This window comes from Felis catus, chromosome D3 (genome assembly GCF_018350175.1).
Source record: "Felis catus isolate Fca126 chromosome D3, F.catus_Fca126_mat1.0, whole genome shotgun sequence".
Lineage (NCBI taxonomy): Eukaryota > Metazoa > Chordata > Mammalia > Carnivora > Felidae > Felis > Felis catus.
The window spans coordinates 77,529,171-77,552,466 of NC_058379.1; the positions used below are offsets into that span (position 1 = coordinate 77,529,171).

Here is a 23,296-nt window from a genome sequence, read left to right on the forward strand (position 1 = left end):
GACCTGCTCCGTCTCATGGGGACAATATACGTGTTTAGAGAACAGCCCCTCGCCCACCGTAACCTCCCCATCACAGGGATCTAGAAGGGGCAGCAGTCACAGTCGCCGTTAGCCCTGGCCTCAGGGGCCGGCCTATATGTCAAACCAGTTAGAGTGCTCCATGATTTCCCCACCGGAATTAAGTGATTCCTTTCCTTCGTGTCTGTGTCTTTCCTTCGTGTCGTCCCCCAGCTGCTGGCTGTTAGATTGGGGCCCCGTTGAGCCTGCTGGGCCGTCATCCGTGACAAGCCATCACTGTGGCCGACCTAGCTCGGGGTGGGCCGGGGAGGGGCGTGCAGGCTCCCAGGAAGCCTCAGCCTCATGGGCTCCTCCCACTGTGGGGCATGGGGGTGGGGGGGACAACCGACTGGGTGGCCTGTGACCCTCTCGGGGCCTCCCTGGGCCCGCATGCGACTTTAACAAACGCACTGTTTGTTAAAAGCATCTGTTCTGTGACCCGTGTGGCAGCTTCTGAGTAGATTGGCCCTTGAGCCTATCCTGAGGCCCAGCCTACGATGCTTCTCGCTTCTGGCTCCAGAGAGCCTCTGTGGGGAGAAGGGGTCAGGGAGGGCAGAAGGGAAGGATGTTTACAGCCCCTCCTTTCCATTATGGAAGCCAGCCCGCCTCCTTCCCATTCTCCCTCTTCACATGAGTCCACCTGCACGGTTGTAAGAATGTTCTGTATCGGTTAAGGCTATTGGAACCCGTGACAGAAACCTAGTTTTCCCCAAGTTAAACCAAAAGCGGACTTTATTATAAAAATACCGGGGCCATCGTGCAACCCAGGTCGTGCCTGGGACCTCCGGGACATGGAACTCAGACGTGGTCGGGGCTCCCCTTCTCTCGTCTCTGTTTTGCCCGGAACATCCCACTGGGTCCTCCTCTCCTTCTTTCTGTAAACACGTCGTCTCTTCTTGTGTGGTTCCTGAGGAAACGTGACCGCACCGAGACCCAGACACGGAGGGAAAGACTTTTCTGTGCCAGTTGCGTATGGCGCCCATTCCTGGGCAGGACCACCGAGGCCACAATGGGACAGGCACTGAGGTCGGCCCATGGTGACCGGGAATCTGTGCCAGGACCCGTGGCTGAGATCAGGATCCTGTTGGAACATGGGGGCGGCTCCTGGCCCTCCCGCCTCTCTTGACACCCTGTTCTTAGAGGCTGACCCCCAAGCTGAGCGCTTGGACACTGATCTACGTCCACACTGCCCTGTACTCTCCCAGTAACTGCACGTTCTCCAGGTGTCCTGCCCCAGAGGGTTGACAGAAAACCCGATTCTAAATCTTCCCGCGATTTAGGTGGCATGGCTGACCTCCCCTAGTCATTCATAACATTATAAATGTCTAAAATTGTCCTAATTATTATGTCTTCATGCAAGCAGGAACCCCGTCAGTATTATGCACGGCTAAGCACCTAGGTCCTGGGACAACGTAAGCAGTAAAGATTCAATAAACGTAATTCATTTTAGTGAGTTTCTGCAAAAGTAGCAGACTGTTAGTTTTAAGCTTAGAATTCACATTTAGCAGAGGCAGGCCATGCCTTCACAGAATTGTCATGTATATTATTAATAGTTTTGCTCCACGTTTCCATGTCCCACTTCTTGTTTTCAAATGTTTATTTCTGAGGGAGAGACAGGGAGAGGGCACGTGTGAGCAGGGGAGGGGGCAGAAAGAGAGGGAGGGAGAGAATCCCAAGCAGGCCCCGTGCTCTCAGTGCAGAGCCTGACGTGGGGCTTGATCTCATGAACCGTGAGACCATGGCCCGAGCCGAAATCAAGAGTCGGACGCTTAACCGACCGAGCTACCCGCGTGCCCCTCCATGTCCTACTTCGTAATCCCTTCCTTTGTACCCCAAGATTCTGTCTCTGCCCCAACAGGGACAGCCAAAGGGGAGTTACCCCCTTTGGGGCAGAAGGGATCATTTCAGAATCTCAGGGTAAGGTGATGAATTCTTGATTTCTAAGATCAAAGGCACCATTCAGATGTAAAAGCAAAAGGATATGAAGGGGGCTGCTCTCTAGCATAAGCAATTTTTCTTTGAATCCCTTTGAGACCTCTAAGGTCGGGCATGGAGAGGAAAGTTAGAGGAGAACTGGTACAGATTACCAGGCTGTCTGCTTCCACCCCCTTCCAGCTGAGTCCTGGAGATCGAGCAAGGTCTAAAGATACATGCTTTGTTGTTGTTCTTCTTTTTTTTTTTTTAATGTTTATTTATTTTGAGAGAGAGCACGAGCAGAGGAGGGACAGAGAGAGAGAGAGAGAGAGAGAGAGAAAGAGACAGACAGAACCTGAAGCAGGCTCCAGGCTCTGAGCTGTCAGCCCCGACCCCGATATGGGGTCGAACCCATGAACTGTGAGATCATGACCTGAGCCGAAGTCAGATGCTTAACCGACTGAGCCACGCGGGCGGCCCATACATGCTTTGTTCAAAGATTGGTCATTCCAGACTGGAAGTGCATCATCTGGGCCTCTGAGCACTTTGCCAGTGTCCCCTGAGCTCCAGGGATGTAAGAGAGCAGAGAGAAGGGGATGCAGGGCTTTAAGGCCAAATGACGCTGAGTGATGTACCGAAACCCACTTCGGGATCAGAAAGACTTGGGAAGACAGTCGAGAAAGGACCCAAAAAGCAGACCAGGTAGATCCCGTAAGTCTGGGGCTTGAGGCGAAGCATGCGCACATGAAGGCTGAGGCCAGGACAGGCACGTCAATGGGGGCAGCAAGGACAGAAGCCGGTGACTCCGTAGGGGAAGAGCTCACATCCAAGGACCAGGTAAGACAAACTACATTTTCAAGGATTCTGGAACAGGAGGGAAACAGATCAAGGAGAAACAGATGCAAACTACAGGCCCTGCAAGTCAGGATATGCCTCCCTTAACTCGGTTGCCATCTGGGGAGGAAAAGGAGGGGGTAGGAGCGAGTATTTAAATACTCTCAAATTGACCCAGTTTTAAAACTGAAAGTGATTATATTAAGTTACTGCAAACGAGGCAGAAGGGGGCTTTAATAGAACTTTTCCAGGCTATAGGAAAAGGTAGTTACATTTTGCCCCCTGGAGGCCATGGCTGTGAAATTTTACTTGCCACGGAAGCTTAGAGGCCACAACTTTGTTTCTACAGATGAGGAAACGGAGGCCCAAGGAGAAAGATGGGTGGTTCGAGGTGATACTGCCCTGCAGGGGCACAGCAAGGAGGGCAGCACAGATCTCCTGGATCTTGTTCCGGGGTGCCCAGCACCACAGGGCATTGTCCTGTGTCTGTCAAACTCTCGCACAGAGTACCGAGCCTCGTGGACAGAGCAAATGTAAGAAAATGCCTAGCTTTTTCTCTTTTTCAATAGAGATAAACTGAGAAGCTAAGTTTTTTTAAAGTTTATTTTTGTTTATTTTGAGAGAGAGAGAGAGAGAGAGAGAGCAGGAAGGAGAGGGGCAGAGAGAGAGGGAGATAGAACCCCAAGCAGATTCCGTGCTGTCAGCGCAGAGCCCAACGCGGGGCTCAAACTCACCAACGCCAGATCATGACCTGAGCCGAAATCAAGAGTCGGACGCTTAACCGACTGAGCCACCCAGGCGCCCCAAGAAGCCAAGTTTCAAAAGCTTTTGACAGTCACGTGACTGCCAAGTGGCGTGGGACATACAACGCAATGAGCATCTTTGATTAGTGAACGTGGTCTGCCTCCCTGCCTTCCCGTCGCTGTTCCTGACACTTAGCATAACGTCCCCTCATGGGTGGCCGTAGCAACTGTGACGCACAGGGAGGTAATCAGAGGAGCTGGGTGGGACAGAAGAGGTGGCAGCTGGAGAAGTGGCTTATTCTGACAAGAGCGCTTAGGCAGCAGGTGGCAGATAGATTGAGGAGAAGAGGCAGCCAAGTTTGCACGCTCTGATGATGACGTCCCTGGGGGACGGCGCGGCTCTTCCCAGGCGTATCCTTCCACGGATGCAAAAGGTGACAAGGGCACAGGGCGGCTCAGAATGGTGGTGTCGGGCCCCGTTAACCAGGTGCTGCTGATTCAGATGTGACACGAAGCGACTCATTCCTGCCCAGCCAGCCAAGCTCCAGTGTTCCCGAGAGGGCTGACCAGATTCCAAGTCATCCATCGGATGTCTTCCGGCTTGGTCTTCACTTAAGAACGAGTCCTACCTCTCTCCCTCCAGCCCAAGGACATGAAGATCCCTGAGATTCTGCCGCGCTCAGGACGGTTTCCAATACCTTCGGTCTGTAGGCGGTAGCTTGGACTTGGGAATTGAAAGTCGAAACTCCCACCTGGAACTGTGTCTGCTCATCAGTCCCAGGGGCTCGAAAAGGCAGAAAGCAACAGAGACTCCGTGGTGTAGGAAGCAAGAGAATGAGTTTGGACCATACCTTTGATTACGTCCTACGTCGTTCACCTCTTACTCCGTCTGATAATCATGTCTGCACATATACAGCTTCGGCTGGATTTAAGAACTGTGTCTTACTCACCTCTGGGTTCCTAGCGCTCAATGGAACAGACACATCAGTAGGTAAGAGAGTGAACCGACTGTCGTATAGGCGATCTCTTAAAGTTTTCTTTCTGGTTATGCCACATGATAGAAGGGAGGGTATATGGGATCGGCCTGTGTTTAGGTGACTTCATTCAGAAAATCAGTATGCCTATTTCTCCATGGAAGAAGGAAAAGAAAGCAATATTACATTTTGGTTTAAGATATGCAGCAAATCCAAGGCAACTCCAGAATCAACACCTAGGCAGAAGAATGCTTGATTTCTGGCACGAAACTAGATCTCCCCAGATACTGGCAGCAGGGCTTACGGTAATTCAATTCTCCTTTTCCTCGGTCTTTGGAAGAAATAAGCTACTGGGAGCTCGGACTCTGTACTTGATATCACAGAACTGCCAGGGATAGAGAATGAAGACCTGAGAACAGAGACAAAGCGACAAAAGCCCCAGCCAGGGGGTGGGGTTGGAGACTTCGGGGTGGCTTAGTGGTACTTCGAGACCTCACTTACTTTAATGACTTCCTTTGTAAGAACAAGACAAACAGACAAAACTGAGGGCCCAGTAGCATCAGGAGTTGATTCCCGAGGGATCTCCAAGATCACACTTGTCACAACCATATCACACGGAGGGAATGTGTGGATGCTGAGCGTGGACCCTGCCCTTGGGCAGGATGTCCGGTCAGGTGTCACAGCCTCTGCTTTATCTCCTTCTTCAAAGGGCCTCTTTCCCTGTTTTTAAGAGCCTAGTGTTAAGGCCATTCCTACAGCAGGGTGGCAGGGAATGACCGTGAACCACACAAATGTATCTGCTAAACCCAAACTAAATATATTTCCAACTCAACTTCTCCTTAGCTGGATCCTCAAAATGCTCCTGTCCTTCCAACATGAAGTATGGTGGAGGGGAGATTGGAATGCAAAGAAACAAGACTCAACCAACAGCAATTCAAATACCTTGCTTTTGAAAACTTTACAAAACTATATGACCATTTTTTTTTCTCCAGGTCCTTCGAAAGCGCCTTTGCGAGCGAGCGAAGGGTCCCAGAGTTTACCTTTCATCAGCTTTATAGTGAGTTAGCTTCTGGGATATTTTAAACTACAACCTGCCCCCTTCCCCCAGAGCCCTTCACCCCTCTTACCTGCCTTTCTTATTTATAGCACCACTGCCCTCTAGATACTATGTAATTTACTTATTTATTATACCGACTTCTGCTAGAATGTAAGCTTCATAAGGGCAGGGATCTTTGCTTGTTTTGTTCACTGATGTTTCTCAAGTGCCTAGCACAGGGCCAGGTGCATAGTTGATGCTTCAAAAAGATTTGTGAATAAACGAATGAAATAAATACTGCGTAATTGAGTCAATGAATGATCTAGCTAATCTAGGATCGGGACAGCAGTAATCCAGGATTTGGAAATTGTAAAATGTGAGTTCTAATCCAGACTCTGACCCATTATCATACAGACTTTCTGGGCCTCTGTTTCCTCGTGTACAAAATTAGGTGGTTATTTACTCATTCAAGTAACATTTAGCGCAACACAACTGCGGTCAAAAAGATACAAAGATGCTTCCTTGCATTCAGAATCCTACCACTTCTTACAGAGCACAGAACTCCAAGGTTTCAAAAATCCCGCCTCTTCCAAGCCCCGCCCACTCGCCTGGCCTTTCTTTAGGCTCCTCCCCGATTCAGCACTGCCGGCGGCCAGTGCAGAGGCCCCTCCTCCTCCCGGCGCAGTCATCCAATGGCTAAGGTACACGGTTAGGTGAGTGCCAGGGAGCTTTAGGTGTCCTTTTGGCGCCTGACCAGAGTCTTGGGGAATTCAGTTCCTCTTGAATAGTCACTTCCCCGAGTTGTCTCTGCGATATGCAGGATCACTCTCTTCTCCAAGTTCGCTCCGAAGGGTCGGACAAAGCTCCTGAGTCCCATCGCTGCCCTCCCCAGGAGCTCTGGGCCTTCACTGGACGAGCCTCTCGCCCCGCGGCATTGTGGGAGTGGTAGTTTTCTTCTTCCCAGTTCCTTCCCGGCGGCCCGCTGGCTAAGACGCGCAGGACTACCACCCCCAGACGCCCGAGCGAGTCGCCAGTCACGTGGCCCGCAAGGCCGAGGGGCTGGTGGGCGGGGGCCCGGCCGGTGCTCCGCAGCTGTCTGTGGCACCCGGAGCTGGCGGGCCGTGTGGGCCCCTGGAGAGCCCGCCATGGTGCGCGCGGGCGCCGTGGGCACGCATCTCCCGGCCTCCGGCTTGGACATCTTCGGGGACCTGAGGAAGATGAACAAGCGCCAGGTAAGGGAGACCCGCGCTGGGGGCGCGCCCGGGAGCAAGAAAAGGCTGCGACTGCGGGAAGTCGGGGCTCCCTGGGTAGGGCTCGGGCAAGGACAGCGCCCCGCGCCCCCAGTTTCCCCCCACCCGGCTCTCAGAGGCCCTGCGTTCAAGTCCGCGCACACCTACGTGTGGGCACGGGTGTACGCTTTCCTGCGCTGACCCGAGCGCAGTGTGGGGAGTGTGGCCAGGAAGGGGAAGAGGATAGAAATCTAGTTCCATGGATGTCAAATGTGGTGGAGAAAGCGAGAGATGACCCGGCCGTGAGTGACAGCTGTCTGCACGTTGTTTGAAGGGCCACCCCCTGGAGGAGGGAATAGACTTCTCTGTGAGGCTCTCGAGGCCTGACATCCAGAAGAAGGCTGCCCGAGGATAGAAGGGGCGGAAAGGCAGGCGAAAGGAAAGAACTTTCTGGCAGTGGGAACTGTCCAGTGCTGCCTCCCGAAGTAATTGCTTCGCACTCTGGGAAGTGTTTTGCCCACCGTGCGTCGGGACTAAACAAAGCTCCTTGTGCCTGGCGATCTCACTGGTGGTGCTCAATCATTTTAGACTGATGCAGTGTTCCAGAACTCTTCGCTAATCTCCGACTCTGTCATCTGGCTGCACCTTGAATATAGGAGGCAGTTAGCGTGGGGCCCCTGGGCACCTGGGGTGGACTTTTCGCTCTGCTGTGACCTCGGAGGAAAACTTCCTTCTTGCTCTCTCCTTAGTCAGCTCCTTGGCCAGCATCGCTGCCTTTGAGTCTTCAATATAAGGCGAGAGGGAGGAGGGACTGGAAAGGAGGCCCTCTCAGCCAGGAAAAACGCCACAGTGTAAGCTTCTAGAGAGAGAATTTAGGGGACCTGTAGGGCACGTTAGAGCCTAATGGATCCTAATTCTTCTATTGATACTAACAATAAACTATGCTAAGAAAAATGGAACCAGCCTATTGGTAATTTTGATTGTCTTTGAAAATGGTATAAATTCTCATGATTTTGAGACATCCTGTCATTTTTGCCACTATATTGAGGAGTCGGGTGATGCCTGTGGCATGGCACAACGTGTTCCTGTGGACATATGGTTTGTTATGTTTTTTACCCAAATAGAATTACATACTACTGCGGTGGCGGGAGAGTTTGGTGACTTGAACTTCATGAACTATGTCTAGAACCTGGTTGTTTCTAGGTGTGCCTAGCTGATGAGCCCTTGGGAGTTTCTGTGATTAAGAGGAGTTGTGGCTGTGATTATCAACAGCTTGAAAAACCAACAGCTAATTCCCTGAGCACCGATGCTGTTCCCAAGAACCTCCAGAAAAGGGAGCTTTATTTAAAAATCTAGACTTAACTGGCTAGCGTTTTTAAATGTCTCTAAAACTGGTACTGATTGCGGGTGGTTATAATCGCAGACGATCAGAGAAGGCCTTCTGACGAATGTATCAATTCCTAGACCAGTTTGCTTCTTGAAAAATCTGTATATTCCCTCTCTCAGTGATTAGGCCTGTTGGCTCTTGCATTGTCTATGTTTTGCTAGTTTTCTCATTAAAATTCAGAGGCTCAAATCTGCTGCCTCCTGGTACTTTTTCTCCCCCTCTCCTTTTAAGCTTTGTCCTTTTGTTTCTTTTTCTTTTCCCCTCCAAAATAGCATTCTCTGACACCTTGTCAGGCATGCATGCTCCAGCAATCTTGGAAGTGGGACCCCCTTTCTCTGCTGCCCCAGCTTGCTCTAAAGTAAGGCGAGAGCCACATGCAGCAACAAGGATTCTTTGTTTCTGCAGTGAGGAAGAGAGGAAGGAAGAAATACAGCGGCTGGCACGTCTGCTGCTTTGTGGGCCAGAATCTCTGGTCCGGAATGTTTGTTTAACGCTCTCAGACGTTAGCTATTTCATTTTTGGTTGACAAAGACTGAGTGTGGGCTTGCTTCTAAACTTTGCTGGGGTTGTGAATTGCCAAGCGTATAAAATTGGTAGGCGAAGATGAATTAACAGGAGACACCAGTGAAACGTGGGGGCAGATTCTGTTAGATCCCAGTTTGTCAGCAGTTCAATCCAAATTGTGTCTCTAGATTCTAGGATTTCAATCCTAGACTTGGATTAGCTAGTCTCTTAAAAGTAGGGTGTTGAAGTATGATCTGTGGTTTTGCAACTAGCTTGGTTATTAGGTTTTTGTATAATCGGTCGTTTCTTTAGCAAACCGATGTCTTGCTCAAAGGAAGTTTTTTTTTGGGGGGGGATTTGATTTTACTTCCCCATGATGAATTTTGCAAGCACAGAAAATCATACTGGAAAAGGTAGTCTTAGTACCGGGTCTTTATAACATAAGTGGCGAGGATTTACACTTTGCTTTTATCAGGGTGGAGACCGATGGTTTGAAAACTGGTCTACAAATGACAATTTCTGTTTAAAATGGTGGCTTATGGCTTTCCCGGGCAGATCTGCAATTCATAACGAAACAACATTTACTTATCAAATCCTTCAAGGCAGAGTGGGTGGAGAAGTTTCTGAATGTGAGCTACAGTGAACAACTGCTGCTTGAGACCAAGGTGCCCTGCAAGGCCGATTTAACTTTGGAAGCAACAATTTAATGTATTACAGCCCGACACCTTAACCATATCTGCTTGGCAGTCCAGTCTCCTTATTTGCACTTCTGGGAATTTACTGAGAGTTTCATAATTTGCTATTGACATAGTAGACAAAGAGGATTTTTTAAAATATATATAAAGTTTTTATTTACTTATTTTGAGAGGGAGGGGGGAGAGAGAGAGAGAGAGAGAGAGAATTCCCAAGCAGGCTCCGCGCTTAGAGTGCAGAGCCTGATGCAGGGTTCGAAACCATGAACCATGAGATCATGACCTGAGCGGAAACCAAGAGTCAGACACTTAACCGACTGAGCCACCCAGATGCTCCGCCAAGAGTTTGTTTTTTGTTTTTTGTTTTTTGTTTTTAATGTTTATTTCTGAGACAGAGAGAGACAGAGCATGAGGTGGGGAGGGGCAGAGAGAGAGGGAGACAGAATCCGAAGCAGGCTCCAGGCTCTGAGCTGTCAGCACAGAGCCTGACGCGGGGCTCGAACTCACGGACCGTGAGATCGTGACCTGAGCCGAAGTCGGACGTTCAACCGACTGAGCCACCCAGGCGCCCCAGTTTTTTTTTTTTTTTAATATGGTGTGTAACTTTAATTTTGAATTCGATTTACCTTCTTTTCGACTGTTACATCAAAACATCTTCATGGTCATTTTTATCCATTTTTACATTTCCACTCTCAGTTGTTTCCTTCACAACCACCTGCAATGACATAACTTCACAGACATATACTCGTAACAATAGGAACTCGGCTTTTCCCACCCACTGCCATGTGAGATTGGGTTTTCCTGTTTTGTCACACTCTTCAAAGTAATTATTTTAATGGCCATATAATATTCTGTCAAATCCCTTGAAACATTTATTTTCCCCAGACTTTGGAATTCTTCCAGGCCCATCACTATTTTATTTTTTTTTTTAATTTTTTTTTCAACGTTTTTTTAAATTTATTTTTGGGACAGAGAGAGACAGAGCATGAACGGGGGAGGGGCAGAGAGAGAGGGAGACACAGAATCGGAAACAGGCTCCAGGCTCCGAGCCATCAGCCCAGAGCCTGACGCGGGGCTTGAACTCCCGGACCGCGAGATCGTGACCTGGCTGAAGTCGGACGCTCAACCGACTGCGCCACCCAGGCGCCCCAGGCCCATCACTATTTTAAAGCACAGAGAAGAGTTTAAGAGAAGAAAATTCAGCCATGAATTCCACCATGCTAAGATGGCCTCTGCCAGCACTTGAGGGCGTCTTCTTGTGTTCGTCTGACAAACTGTTGTAGTTTGTGGAGATTCTCCTGCAGCCCACATACACTTTGGTTTTAAATAGTGCAGTAGCTTGCCATTATTTACACAATCGTTTCTCTGCTGTTGCTCCTTTATTTCCTTCTCTCTGTTACTAGAACTGGGACCGTGACGCATATCTATCTGCCTTTATTGTACACTGAATTCCTAGAAGGAGGATTATTGGGCTGAAAGTAACCTTGTGATACTAATGCCAAATTGCTCTCACCATGATCGTATCCACATGCACATTGCACATGTCCATATCGTGCCACAGTGTACCCTGGGCAAGCACTGAGTATTGGCATTAAGAACAAAAAAAAAAAAAAAAAAACCAAAAAAAACCCCCCAAAAAACCAGGGGTGCCCTGGGTGGCTCAGTTGGTTAAGTGTCTGACTTCGGCTCAGGTCATGATCTCACAGTTCGTGAGTTTGAGCCCCGCATCGGGCTCTGTGCTGTCAGCTCAGAGCCTGGAAGCTGCTTCGGATTCTGTGTCTCCCTCACTCTCTGCCCCTCACCCATTTGTTCTCTCTCTCTCTCTCTCTCTCTCTCTCTCTCTCTCTCTCCCCCTGCCTCAAAATAATAAACATTAAAACAATTTTAAAACAAAAAAACAAAAAAAATCCCACCCAAACTTGAGATTTTCTAGGCATAAAACATTTTCTTTGGAAAATTAATGGTCTTAAGCTCTTACCTCTTTTTGTTGTTGTTGGGATTTTAGTGTTTTTCTTACTACTAGTTTGTTTGTACCCACTGTGTATTAAAGATATTTATTTTCTCACTTTTTATTCAACAAATTGAGTACTTACTCTTTGCCAGACCTGTATTGAACAAGATACAGCTGTGAACAAGGCCAAAATGACCCTTGCTTTTGTGGAACTTAGAGTCTAATGTGAAAGACACATTAGAAATGATGCATATATCGGGCGCCTGGGTGGGTCAGTCGTTAAACATCTGACTTCCGCTCAGGTCATGATCTCACAGTTCACGAGTTTAAGTCCCACCCTCGGTGAGCTTGAGCCCCACTTTGGGTGAACACGAGCCCCGCTTCCGGTAAAAACACAAGCCCCGGGTGAGCCCCACTTCTCTCTCTCTCTCTCTCTCTCTCTTCTCTCTCTCTCTCTCTGCTCCTCGCTCACTTGTGCCCTCTCTCTTTCTAAAAAAAAAAAAAAAAAAGGTGTATAATTACAATAGTGATGGATGGCATAAAGAAGTACAGGATGCAGTGAGACTATGTAAAAGTTTTATTAGAACGCAGCCATATTCTTTTCCATATTGTCTTTAGTTTCTTTCTCACTACAGTGGCAGAGCCGAGTCACTGCAACAGAGACCCTATGGCTTGTAAACCGAAAACACTTATTATCTGGCCACTTGCAGAAAAAGTTTGCTGACTCCTAGTCTAGTGGGTCAGGAAAGGCTTCCCTGGGGAGCCGATGCCGAAAGCAGGATTTAAGATGAGCAAGCATTAGGTGTGCTGAGGAGTCTGGGGAGAGAGCCTCTGGCCGGAAGAAGCAGCCAGGTGAGGTCCCGGAGTGGATAGGAGCGTGTGCTCTCCGAGGCGCTGACAGGTGCCATTAGAGCATCTGGAGTGCAGTGAGCTTCACCAGCCGAAGCTAGGGATTTGGGGATGTACCAGACAGGGCGTAAGAGACCGTATTTATCCTCAGAGCAGTGGCACACAGTTGAAGGGATGCGGTCGGAGCAGGGCATAGAGATGATCAGATGGCCAGAGGAGCCTCTGAAAATGAGTACGGGCTGTAACAGGGAGAACGCACTGGAAGAGGTGTGCGTGGACGTCGGGAGACTGGTCAGCAGGCTCTTGCAGTTGCCCAGTGGGCGATGTTGGTGACTTGGATGAGAGCGCAGCCAGTGGGAATCGAGAGATTGGAACAGGGTCCAGAAGTATTTAGAGAGTAGAATGTGTAGAGCGAATGGGTGGGTCGGTGGGGGGTGGCCCCTGAAAGAACAAGAGTCCTGCCACGTAGGTGACTGCACAGGTGTATGCGGGCAGGTGGAGGGGGGTCATTGAATCAGAGACGTGGGGATTGAGCAGTTTCAGTTCCACGTGTGTTGCCGAAAGTGGTTGGTTCGGGTGGGGGAAGGAGGTCTTTAGAAATGAGGATGTCTAGGGACTGAGACCCTAGAGGATTGGGTAGGCCGTCCACGTGGCTCGTCGGGTCACCCAAGGCAGGGGTCGTGAGGAGGAGGATAGAGGCAGGTACTGGAGTAAGGAGCCAGCCTGGAGGCCCCGAAGGGAAATGCCCTGAAGGACTTACATTTCGAGTAGTAGTAGGCACGGTGACTTCTGTCCTTAAAGCCTCTTGGAAGACCGGAGACGTCTGGCCCAACAATTCAGCTACAGCCGGAAGGGTGTTGGGATGTGGGCAGGTGTTGCTTTTCCCCTGTCGTCGCCAGGGGCTGGTGGGTGTGGCAGGCGGCTGTCAGCAAGGAAGAGCCTTGAGCTTCAGCAGGACAAGCCGGGTGGTCTAAGGTGGGACGAGGCCAGCTTCGAACTCGACATTGTCTTGAGTGGCTTTCTGCCTGTGTTCTTAACCAGATATCATTTACTTTTTAAAACGTTTATGGAAAATGTAAACTTCCAGGTGTTTAAAGTTTTTGTTCACTTTGAAATGTAATTTGAGATGCAGAACAGCCTCATTGCTAAGTGCTAGAGGACTGTGAAGCCTCATGTGGGGCCTTCTTGGCCAGGGCGCCAAGGGGTGGTTCTAGGCTCTGTGCCAGGCTCTCACATCAGACGTGCCCTCTCTCTGCCAGAGCGGTAGGCCCTCGGGGTAGAACTTGAGTAACAGACTCTTTTTTTTTCATTTGCATCCAAGTTAGGTAGCATATAGTGCATCAGTGATTTCAGGAGTAGATTCCTTAGTGCCCCTTCCCCATTTAGCCCATTCCCCGCCCCCCACAACCCCTCCAGTAACCCTCTGTTTGTTCTCCGTATTTAAGAGTCTCTTATGTTTTTGTTCCGCTCCCTGTTTTTATATAATTTTTGCTTCCCTTCCCTTGTGTTCATCTGTTTTGTATCTTAAAGTCCTCCTATGAGTGAAGTCATATGATATTTGTCCTTCTTTAATTTCGCTTAGCATAATACCCTCCAGTTCCATCCAAATAGTTGCGAATTTGAGTAAGGGACTCTTCAAGGTTGAGGGTTCTGGGAAATCCCAGAGAGGTAAGTTGAGTCTTACCGAGGCTTTAATAAAGTGGGTCCTGTGGATTGCTCTGGTTTGTTGTTGTTGTTTTCTCTCTTTTCTCTCATTGAAAGAGAAACAATAAATGGAAGGCTAATTCCACGGACAAAAGTTGAAATGCTACCTAAGTTTGTAGTTTGCGTGACTTAGTTTAATGTCCTAAAATAAACACAGCTTCGTTTGTTTGTTTGTTTGTTCAAAAACCAGCTCATCCCCAGCTTAGGGCTAGTGAATATAATTCCATTGGTTTTCACTTGGGATTTGGCCTTTTTCGTTCCAGCTCTATTACCAGGTATTAAACTTCGCCATGATCGTGTCTTCTGCGCTTATGATCTGGAAAGGCTTGATCGTCCTCACTGGCAGCGAGAGCCCAATCGTGGTGGTGCTGAGGTAGGTTCTGCAGGCTCTTACGCTGCCGCCTTGTCACAGAGGAGCAGCGTCGCCTTGAGTGAAAGCCTGCACGGCAACCAAGACTGGGGATTTTGGTTGGATAAAGTGTTAGAATTTTCTGCTGATACCTCTTTTCATTGTTTCTGACCTTTGGTGACAAATCTTGTCTTTCTCAACAGACATTTTAGAGCTTTTATCGTGTTGATGCTAATGCTCCAGTGCAATATATTTGCTTTTGTATTTTAATGCTTTAATCTGCCTAAAATAACAATCATGTGTTATTAATGCATTAATTGATTTTGAAACAGAAGTAATTTAAAGCCGTTACTTGGTTTTCTTTGTACCAAGCAGACAGGGAAGTGTATATCCCCGGTGCCTAGCGGAGCGTGCTGTATTTTTTCAAGCCTCTTCTGCAATACTGGTGTAGGTGGCTACTCTCTTGAGACTATTACTCTTATAAAGCACAGGAGGTTAAATTTAGAAAAGTTAATGCTTTAATTCACTTCATATAGCCATAAAGTCAGGCAAGGGGGAAAATTTAATCAGTTTGAAATTAAATAACCATATTTGGGAGTCCTTAGGTACCTCAAGATGCTCTCTGTCCGTGTGTCTTAGACCATTGAGCCTTACTGTGGGTGGGACTGGAGGCTGTTATTTTTTAAAAAATTTTTTAAATGTTTTATTTATGTTTGAGAGAGAGAGCTCGAGTGAGAGAGGGAGACATAGAATCCAAGGCAGGCTCCAAGCTCTGAGCTGTCATCACAGAGCCTGACACGGGGCTCAAACTCGTGAACCGTGAGATCGTGACCTGAGCCGAAGTCGGATGCTTAACCGACTGAGCCACCCGGGCGCCCCTGGAGCCCGTTTGTTTTATGAGCGGGGTCACCACTGGCCGGTGCAAGAGCCAAGGTCAGCACACAGGGTTCTTGGCTTCCAGACCATTGCCCTTCCCCTCCCCTGCTACCTGCTACCACACCATGGGGCTTCGGCCATGGCCCTGGCTTCAGCAGGTTGCCCCTGTGTGGCCGGCCAAGGGGCCTACTTCTAGAGGTACACTGCTTCCATAAATGTAGGAGCCTTCGGATAGCATACGGGATCCCAGTTCACTGGTTTTCACACTGCGCTCTAGGACTGCCCGGGGGGCCAGTGGGCAGGTTAGGAGGGAGAATGGGGTCAAGTGTGTGGATTCTAGACACCCCAGCCTTGCTTTAGTCATGACAGCTCCATTTGTATGTATTGTAGGTGGTGATGCTTCCTCGTAAGATTTCGTTTGAGGGAAGGGTTTTAAGGCTTTTTTTTTTTTTTTCCTAAATAGAAATGAAAAAACCTCAAATTCAGATGGGCCTTCTCACTTAACAGATAAAGAGCCTGAGGCCCACCGAGGCCAAGCCACTTGCGTCTTACAGTTACTCTTGGCAGAGCCAAAATTAGATCCCAGGTGTTCTGGTTTTCCTTAAATCACACAGACACAGTCGTACAAAGAAATTGTTGTAACATTGCAGTATCTGGGGACTTTTTTTTTTTTTTAAAGCCTCCTTTATAGTACTAAAGCACTCTGGTTTGTCAGCATAGACTATTGACATCATGAGAAATGTGTGACCTTGGGGAACATTGACCTTTGGGGAATCCCTGGCCCATGAGGAAAGCAAGTGTAGTTGATATTAGTGAAACATTTCAAAGAAGTGCTTTCCTCATGGGCCATGATAATGGCTTTTGGTGGCAAATGGTACTCTTGCTGCCTCTGAGACTCCTCCGGAAGGTTTTTCTAGCTGCAGTTCTTAATTGTTTTCTCTTTCTTTCCCTCTCGGTCATTTATATTTCTAGCACTCTCTGTTTTTTTATTCATTTCCTGTTAGATCTGTTACCATACTCAGCTGTCATTGGTTTAACTTAAAAATAAATACATCAGCAGGTACTTAGTGACAGGCCGGTCCCTGCTGCATCTCTCCTTGCTGATCTGCATTCATTGACAAGCTTAAGGTGTTCCAGTGCAGGGAAGGACAGGAGGGTCAACTTCTTGAGCTGCACCTGTTATGAACCCACGTTTCCCTTTAAAGCACCCCATTTCTTCACCAGTCTGGCTCTTCCTGTCCCCTCCTGCCCTCAGCAGACTCGCTGGTTTTTGATTGCATGGCCCCTATGTTGCTATATTTTTAGGTCTTATTTATTTTCTCATGCGTTAAGACAAAGCATGAGCATATGTAAAATGAATTGTGTTTTGATGATTTCGGCTTCTGCTAGATTGCAATTTACTTTGACTCCATCGACGATTTTTGGCATGGGTTTAAACCAGTACCGTGTGGATTATTTATTGACCTCCACATCAGAAACAGTCAATATTTGTTAGAATTGGGCTCCCTATAGAGTACGGTCTAAACGATGATCCTGCAGGAGCCCAAAGACTTGGGTTCGAATTCTGTCCCAACCCTCAGCTTGGTTTTCGGATAGATCGCTCTCCTAAGACATGCGTTTGTTGGTTTCTCTTCCTTGAATGGCAATGCCATGTCCTAGGTGCTGGGGATGAACCACAAAATGCAAGAATTGCCCTAGAGTATCAACCAGCTTTCAGGGTCTGCAGTTCTGAATGAAAGTAGTAATGTCTTTGTGGATGTAGGACTGTTTTTTGAGGCTAAAACTTGGCGGCTTTTACTTCAAAGAGTTCACATTACACTTTGTTCTTTTCTCTGCCTAATACAAAGTACAGAGGGGCCTGCTACTATCCTTTTCATACTTAAATCTAAGAAGAAATCCTTTCCTTTCTCACTCCGTGTCGTCACCGTGAGCAGTCAGAAGGAAACCACAGTGACTTGTTTCACAGGTCCTAGATACGTGACGACGGAAGTTGAGACTCTCACCGATATGTTTATTATTGTATTCTTCGTGAATTGAAACGTTCCCCTTGGGAACCCAGGCTAATTTGGATGTGATTTTGTGTCTCTTCCCAGTGGCAGCATGGAGCCGGCCTTTCACAGGGGCGACCTTCTATTCCTGACAAACTTCCGAGAAGACCCTATTAGAGCTGGTGAAATCGTGGTCTTTAAAGTCGAAGGACGAGACATTCCAATAGTTCACAGAGTAATCAAAGTTCATGAAAAGTAAGGAGGCTTTCCTTCTTTTCGCTGTTGTTTGGTGAATTTTGGTAGCCGGTTTTATTTGTTTTATTTTTTATATATTTTTATTTATTTTTTCATTAGCACTGATTGTTATCAAACTTCTATTTATTTGTTTTTTCATTTGTTCCCCCCCCCTCAGGTTTTTATTTAAATTCCTGTAGTTAACATATAGTGTAATATTAGTTTCAGGTGTAGAATTTAGTAATTCAGTTTTGGCAGCCGGTTTAATGGCTGGTTAGAAGTGGCAGAAACTCTGGATTATGTTCCTAGACCCACCGTTCACTAATTGGGTGACTTTGGACCTGCTACCTCGCCCAGCCTGTAGGATGGGGCTGATAACATTATCATTTCCCACCGTGACTCACGGGACGATTGTGAGAACCAGACGAACAGGTGTCTCCTGAGGCCTCGGAAACTTAAACTGCTGTGTGACGTAAGGTGAACCTACTGTAGCCTAACACTTACTTGAAGGAGGCTCAGAGAGAATCCAATCCCACCGCAGCTGAGGATGATCTTGATAGGACTGTCTTCTGACACGCAGAGAGCCGCCTGTTTCCCTGTGCCACTTTGGACCGAGTGGCACGCTCTCAGCGGTCACCTTAGCCCTGGACGGACGCAGACACCTTTTCCGGCTCATCCCGTGGCGCGGGCAGCGCGTGTCCTGTGCCGGTTCTCCCCACAGATGCGCTTCCTTTCCTTGACATGCCAGCGGTGGCCTCCGAAGACACGCTTGGGAAACTAGAAGCTTCTATCTCAAATGTACTAAGTTCTCATGGGAGAGTACAGTATCAGTGGAATAGAGAGTATTAGTGGAAACGTTACATTTTATATACTCGGCTATTCATTTACCTTTACGCAGCTTAGTGTAGCATTTCCACCTGCCTGAGTTATGGAATTGCACTTAGACGTGTGTGCTTGTGGTTTTAAAAGAACAGAGCCTTTCTCATCTTCTCGTCGCTCGTGGACGTGGGGGGACGCGCACACGTGTAGTGCAACTATCCGAACGCTTCCGGTATTAGGTTCCCATGCCACTCCCTGCTTCCAGGTGTTCCCCGAAGACATTGATAAAGAAGTTGAAAGAGAAGTTATTCAAAGTGGAGGAAATAATGATGATTTTCTATAATTTGCATGAGTTGTGAGAGAGGCCGCGTGGATTTTTATCCTCTTGATTTCCTTTATAACCACAGCTGCAAATCAGCTTGCTGCCTTTGGCATGGCTTCAAATCTTTGTGGGCTTTCAGTATTTTATCTAATTATAATGGGGCATTTTTTCATTTGTTTTATTGGAAGAAGACCCTCTTTAGAGCTCTATAATGCTATAATGTTGTGTTTCTAGTGACAGGGCCGTGTAAGCATCGGTTTGGAGTGTTTAAAATGATTCCCACATGTCTCTTTAACACGCTGGTTTTATGCCATTTGTGATTCCTGTTTCTCTGCAAACCAGATTTTATACCACTTTGCTCAGTGGTGAAGGAGATAATGCATTAACATTCTACATTTGGCGAGGAAAAGTAAGTTTGAGGAGGGGTAAGGGCACACTGGGGTTTGAATTACCTTGCGCTCAAATCTCTGTGATCCGGGACCAAGTTCGTGTCCTGAGTGAAGCGGAATATCATCCGCGGGGACACGCTGGTCTTTGCGGACTAAGAAAGTGAAAGCAGTTGCTGGAAGCTCATCGTTGCCCTGCCGGGGCCCTTGCGCTTTGCCGTGCTTTTTGGTTGGCAGGAAAGCTTGGGCGTTTTAGAACTTGAGGCTGCAGAAACGCCAGTAGATTCGTGCTTTAGTCGGATGGTTGTAGTCGGACGGTTCCCCGTAAGCCGTCCCCTCAGACCGAGAGAGCGAGTTCTCGCGGAGCGCTCGTCCGAATGCCCGCAGCAGACCGTCCAGTGCCGGGTAAACTAAGTGCTTTCTAATGATGCCGTGCTGAAGATCGATTTTGAAAAGTCATTATTTTGCTTTCTAGAGATAACGGAGACATCAAATTTTTGACTAAAGGAGATAATAACGAAGTTGACGACAGAGGCCTGTACAAAGAGGGCCAGAACTGGCTCGAAAAGAAGGATGTGGTGGGACGAGCCAGAGGGTGAGCGTTAACCTTTAAGTTACATAAAGGCTTCGGGAACCAGAAAAATAGAAACAAACTAACTGTGCGGGCTAAATAGAATCGCTCGTTACAAACAGTCTACGTCGGGAGAGTTGCGAGTAGTCTGAGTTGTGCTCCGTGTATGGGGTCCACGGTGTAAATACAGCTCAGAACTAAGGACCGAAAATCTAAAACTGAGCTCAAGTATATTGTCTGCATCATCGGTTTAATCCTGTTTTTGAAAGCAGTCGCCCCGCAGAGGTTAGGTATTTGTGGTTTTAAATAGCAACCACAAGAGACCCTCCCAGAGATAACCACTGTGGAACACTGTTCCCTGCGCCTTATACAGATGCGTGTGCATATATAATACATGACTTTACATAGGAGGATTTTATTTTGTTTCTTTACCCAACATGAAGTTAGAAATTGGGGCGCCTGGGTGGCGCAGTCGGTTGAGCGTCCGACTTCAGCCAGGTCACGATCTCGCGGTCCGGGAGTTCGAGCCCCGCGTCGGGCTCTGGGCTGATGGCTCGGAGCCTGGAGCCTGTTTCCGATTCTGTGTCTCCCTCTCTCTCTGACCCTCCCCCGTTCATGCTCTGTCTCTCTCTGTCCCAAAAATAAATAAAAACGTTGAAAAAAAAAAAAAAAGAAATTGGTTGCTGTGTCAAATCTACATCCAGGTAGTTTTGAATGGCTACGTACCGCTGTTCCCCTGAGAATCACAAAACCACAGCTTACGTACCCAGTCCTTTCCTGGGGCGACACATTTAGGTTATTTCCTGTTTTTCACTGCCCAAAACGGTTATGTGATAAATCTTGTAATATTCATCCTTGCATAATTGCGCCAGCAATGAGTTCTGCTTCTGACACAGCAGAGCGTGTATCCTCTTATTTAAAAAAAAAAGACAATTTTTCCCCTCTCTTGGTGACCCTTTTCTATGATTAACCCTTGTTAGAAGTGTCTTGTTGTTGTTGTTGTTGTTAATCTTCTCTAAATCCCATGAGCTGTCGGAGGCTGGAGAACACTGGTTACCCTTTTCTAAGATTCAGCTCTACTAAGCAGATTGTGATTTGAGGTCTCTTTCTGCTCCTTTTCTCCCTCGGCTCACCTTTTAACTATCTTACACCGCCGCGTTGCACCTTGCATATCTGTGGGGAGATGGGAGTGACTTCCAGCTGGTCAGTCCTCTACTTGTCCTGTCCTGGGGACAGGCTGTGTACAAAGGGGAGGTGGGAGCTGCTGACTTACATAAGATTGGAGGGTACCCATGTGTTAACCGCGTTTCCCGTGAGTGAGGGGAGGCTTGGGTCACACCGATTACGTATTGACATTAATTTTGTCAGCAGAGTCATTGGCTGGCTTATGCCCCGGACCTTCGGTGTCTGGGAGCATAGTCACATGTGGGTGTAAATTATGGGATTCACATCTGTGTTCACTGCCCAGCGGACGTGTTTGTTATATTTGAAAAGCCCTGTGAAATGAAAATGATGATGTTCTTTCAGTTGCGGACTGATCCTCCGTGTACTTTGAAAGCTTTCTCTAACAGCGGTCTTCATATAGGCTATGTGAATGTTACTTCTCCCCTGAAAAAATTAAGAACCAGCTTGATGAAAGTTGTCAGTTCCATTTGTACAAGCAGCTCAACTAATTATTTTAATTCTGTTACGGTGAATGCAGCGAGCACAGACAAGTGGCATCTCTAGTTGAAATCATGTGCCTGCTTAAAAAATGGTCCTGGCTGTTAGTTGTGTTGCTTTTGATTAATAAAGCCTTTTGAGGCAGGAGTGACTATTATTCTTACAGCCCCAATCAGTGCTATTCCCAAGGAAGATTTGTTTCCTAAGGCTGATTTAGAGTATTTTTAAATGTTGCTGTCATCGTATTACAAGCAGTTTTTATATTTCTGGCTTTTCATCCCACAATTTAGGTTTTTACCGTACGTTGGCATGGTCACCATAATAATGAATGACTATCCAAAATTCAAGGTAGGAATTTGTGTGTATGTCTGAATTAAATATATATATATATATACATATATATACATATATGTATATAGGCGCTTTTACACGTGCAATTGTAAAGATGCAGTCTGTTTAAAATGTTTTCCTTGTTATTCTGTTTTGCAGAGTATTTGTATTGAACTACAAATTGACATAACCATTTAAATTATCAACATTTAAATTAGTTATTTAAAATAATTACTTTCATCTTTTATGTTCGTGGTGTATTCTAAAATGTCACCTATATATTCATTGCTGTTTATCATGAAAACCTTTAAACATACCAAAAAAAAAAAAAAAGCGATACAATAGACTCAGTCATGCTGATCTCCCTACTTCAATAAAAATGGTGTCGATGTTTTTTTTTTTAACAACCACTCGAAGAACAATAGGACATGGACGCAAGAGTGAGCAGTGGATTAGCTGTGTTTGTTGGGTGCTTGATCCTTGGTCCATCAATACACTGGGGGCTTTTTAAACCATAGCAGGGCAGGCATGATTCTGTCCCCAGCCTAGTATTGAGCGGACTTCAGCTGAATACATTTATAGAGCAAACTTATTTGTAGACCTCCCAGTAATTTTCCACTGTGTTTTCTTTCCAGTACGCTCTCTTGGCTGTAATGGGTGCATACGTGTTACTAAAACGCGAATCCTAAGATGAGAAGTTCCTGGCACCAGATTGAAATGAATTCTGTTGCAAAAGAGAAAAACTAATATATTTGAAATGTTCCACTTTCTGTATAAAAGGAAACAATGTGGAGACATTTTTGTCTTGTCCAAATAAATGATTCATCAGGAAAGACTGTTTTCTTTTGTGGGCTCTGGTCTGAATCTGCCCAGTCTCTGTGGCCCTCGTCGTAGTCACTCTAAACCAAGCACGGGGGTCTGTGCCACTTCAGGAGTCAGGCGGGCCATTGCTGGACCTGCTGGTGGGGACAGCGCACAAGCCACATGGTGTAGTTGTAATGTCTCGGTTTCGGAAGTAAAATTCTTCGCATCACGTAACATTTCCGAGGGAAACACACAGGCCCTCAAAAGCAAGTGATTTCTCATTTATTAAAGTATATTCCGATCAGGGAATAAAGTCTAAAACCTTTTTAAGAGGAAAGAGGTGACCTGCTTTGTTTTGTGGTGCGATCTATCTTGAGATGGTTGGATAAATTATTGGAACAGTGCTTTTCGTAAATTATGAAAACAGTGCGGGCTCCTTTGAAAACTTACAAAAGGTACAGACGTGTAAGAGGAGCTCATCCCTTTCTGCGGCCTCTTGGGGGGTCTCCACCGTTTGAGTGACATGTGCACCCCGTAGAGTCCGGCATATAAGGTGGCCCCTTCGCGAAAACATGTATCAGCCACTTCTATCCCAGCCACCGCCTTAGGTGCCGGGGACATGAAGTCCTAGCCTGGATGGCGTTTGCCGCGTGGGGGAGGAACAGGTAAGAAACTGACAGTGATTTCAGGAGTGACAGTTGCCCTGGGGAAGATTAAACAGGGTCAGCTGATAGCGAGAGAGAATTCTCGCTTTCCATGTAGAGGTCGGGGAAGGCCTCTGGGGAGAGGGCCCGGAGCAGAGTTAAGAAACGAGGCAGGGGAATCCTGGGGAAAAGCATTCCCGCCCAGCGTGGGGCCCCGGAGAGGGGAAGGATGTTCTCAAGCTTTCGCGAGCACGCAGAGCACCTGGCTGTTGTTACATGCAGATTCTGACCCGGGAGGGCCGGGGCCTGAGACTCTGCATTCCTAACTCGCTCCTGCTCCGCGGGGCTGGCGAGGCTGCTGGTGCCCGGACCACGGCCCGCGTAGCAGTGTTAGAGGAGTAGAAAGGAGGCCAGTGGCGTTTTCAAGTACACTCTTA

The 23,296-nt window shown here is 47.5% G+C and overlaps 1 protein-coding gene across 1 annotated transcript; it reads left to right on the forward strand.

Moving 5' to 3' along the window:
* The first annotated feature begins 6,604 nt into the window (after window positions 1-6,604).
* Window positions 6,605-22,244, forward strand: SEC11C (SEC11 homolog C, signal peptidase complex subunit). The gene is made up of 6 exons (XM_003995228.6): window positions 6,605-6,790; window positions 14,138-14,247; window positions 17,193-17,342; window positions 19,324-19,443; window positions 21,372-21,429; window positions 22,047-22,244. The coding sequence occupies exons 1-6, from the start codon at window positions 6,704-6,706 to the stop codon at window positions 22,098-22,100; spliced, it is 579 nt and encodes a 192-aa protein (XP_003995277.1). The 5' UTR covers window positions 6,605-6,703; the 3' UTR covers window positions 22,101-22,244.
* The last annotated feature ends 1,052 nt before the right edge of the window (window positions 22,245-23,296 follow it).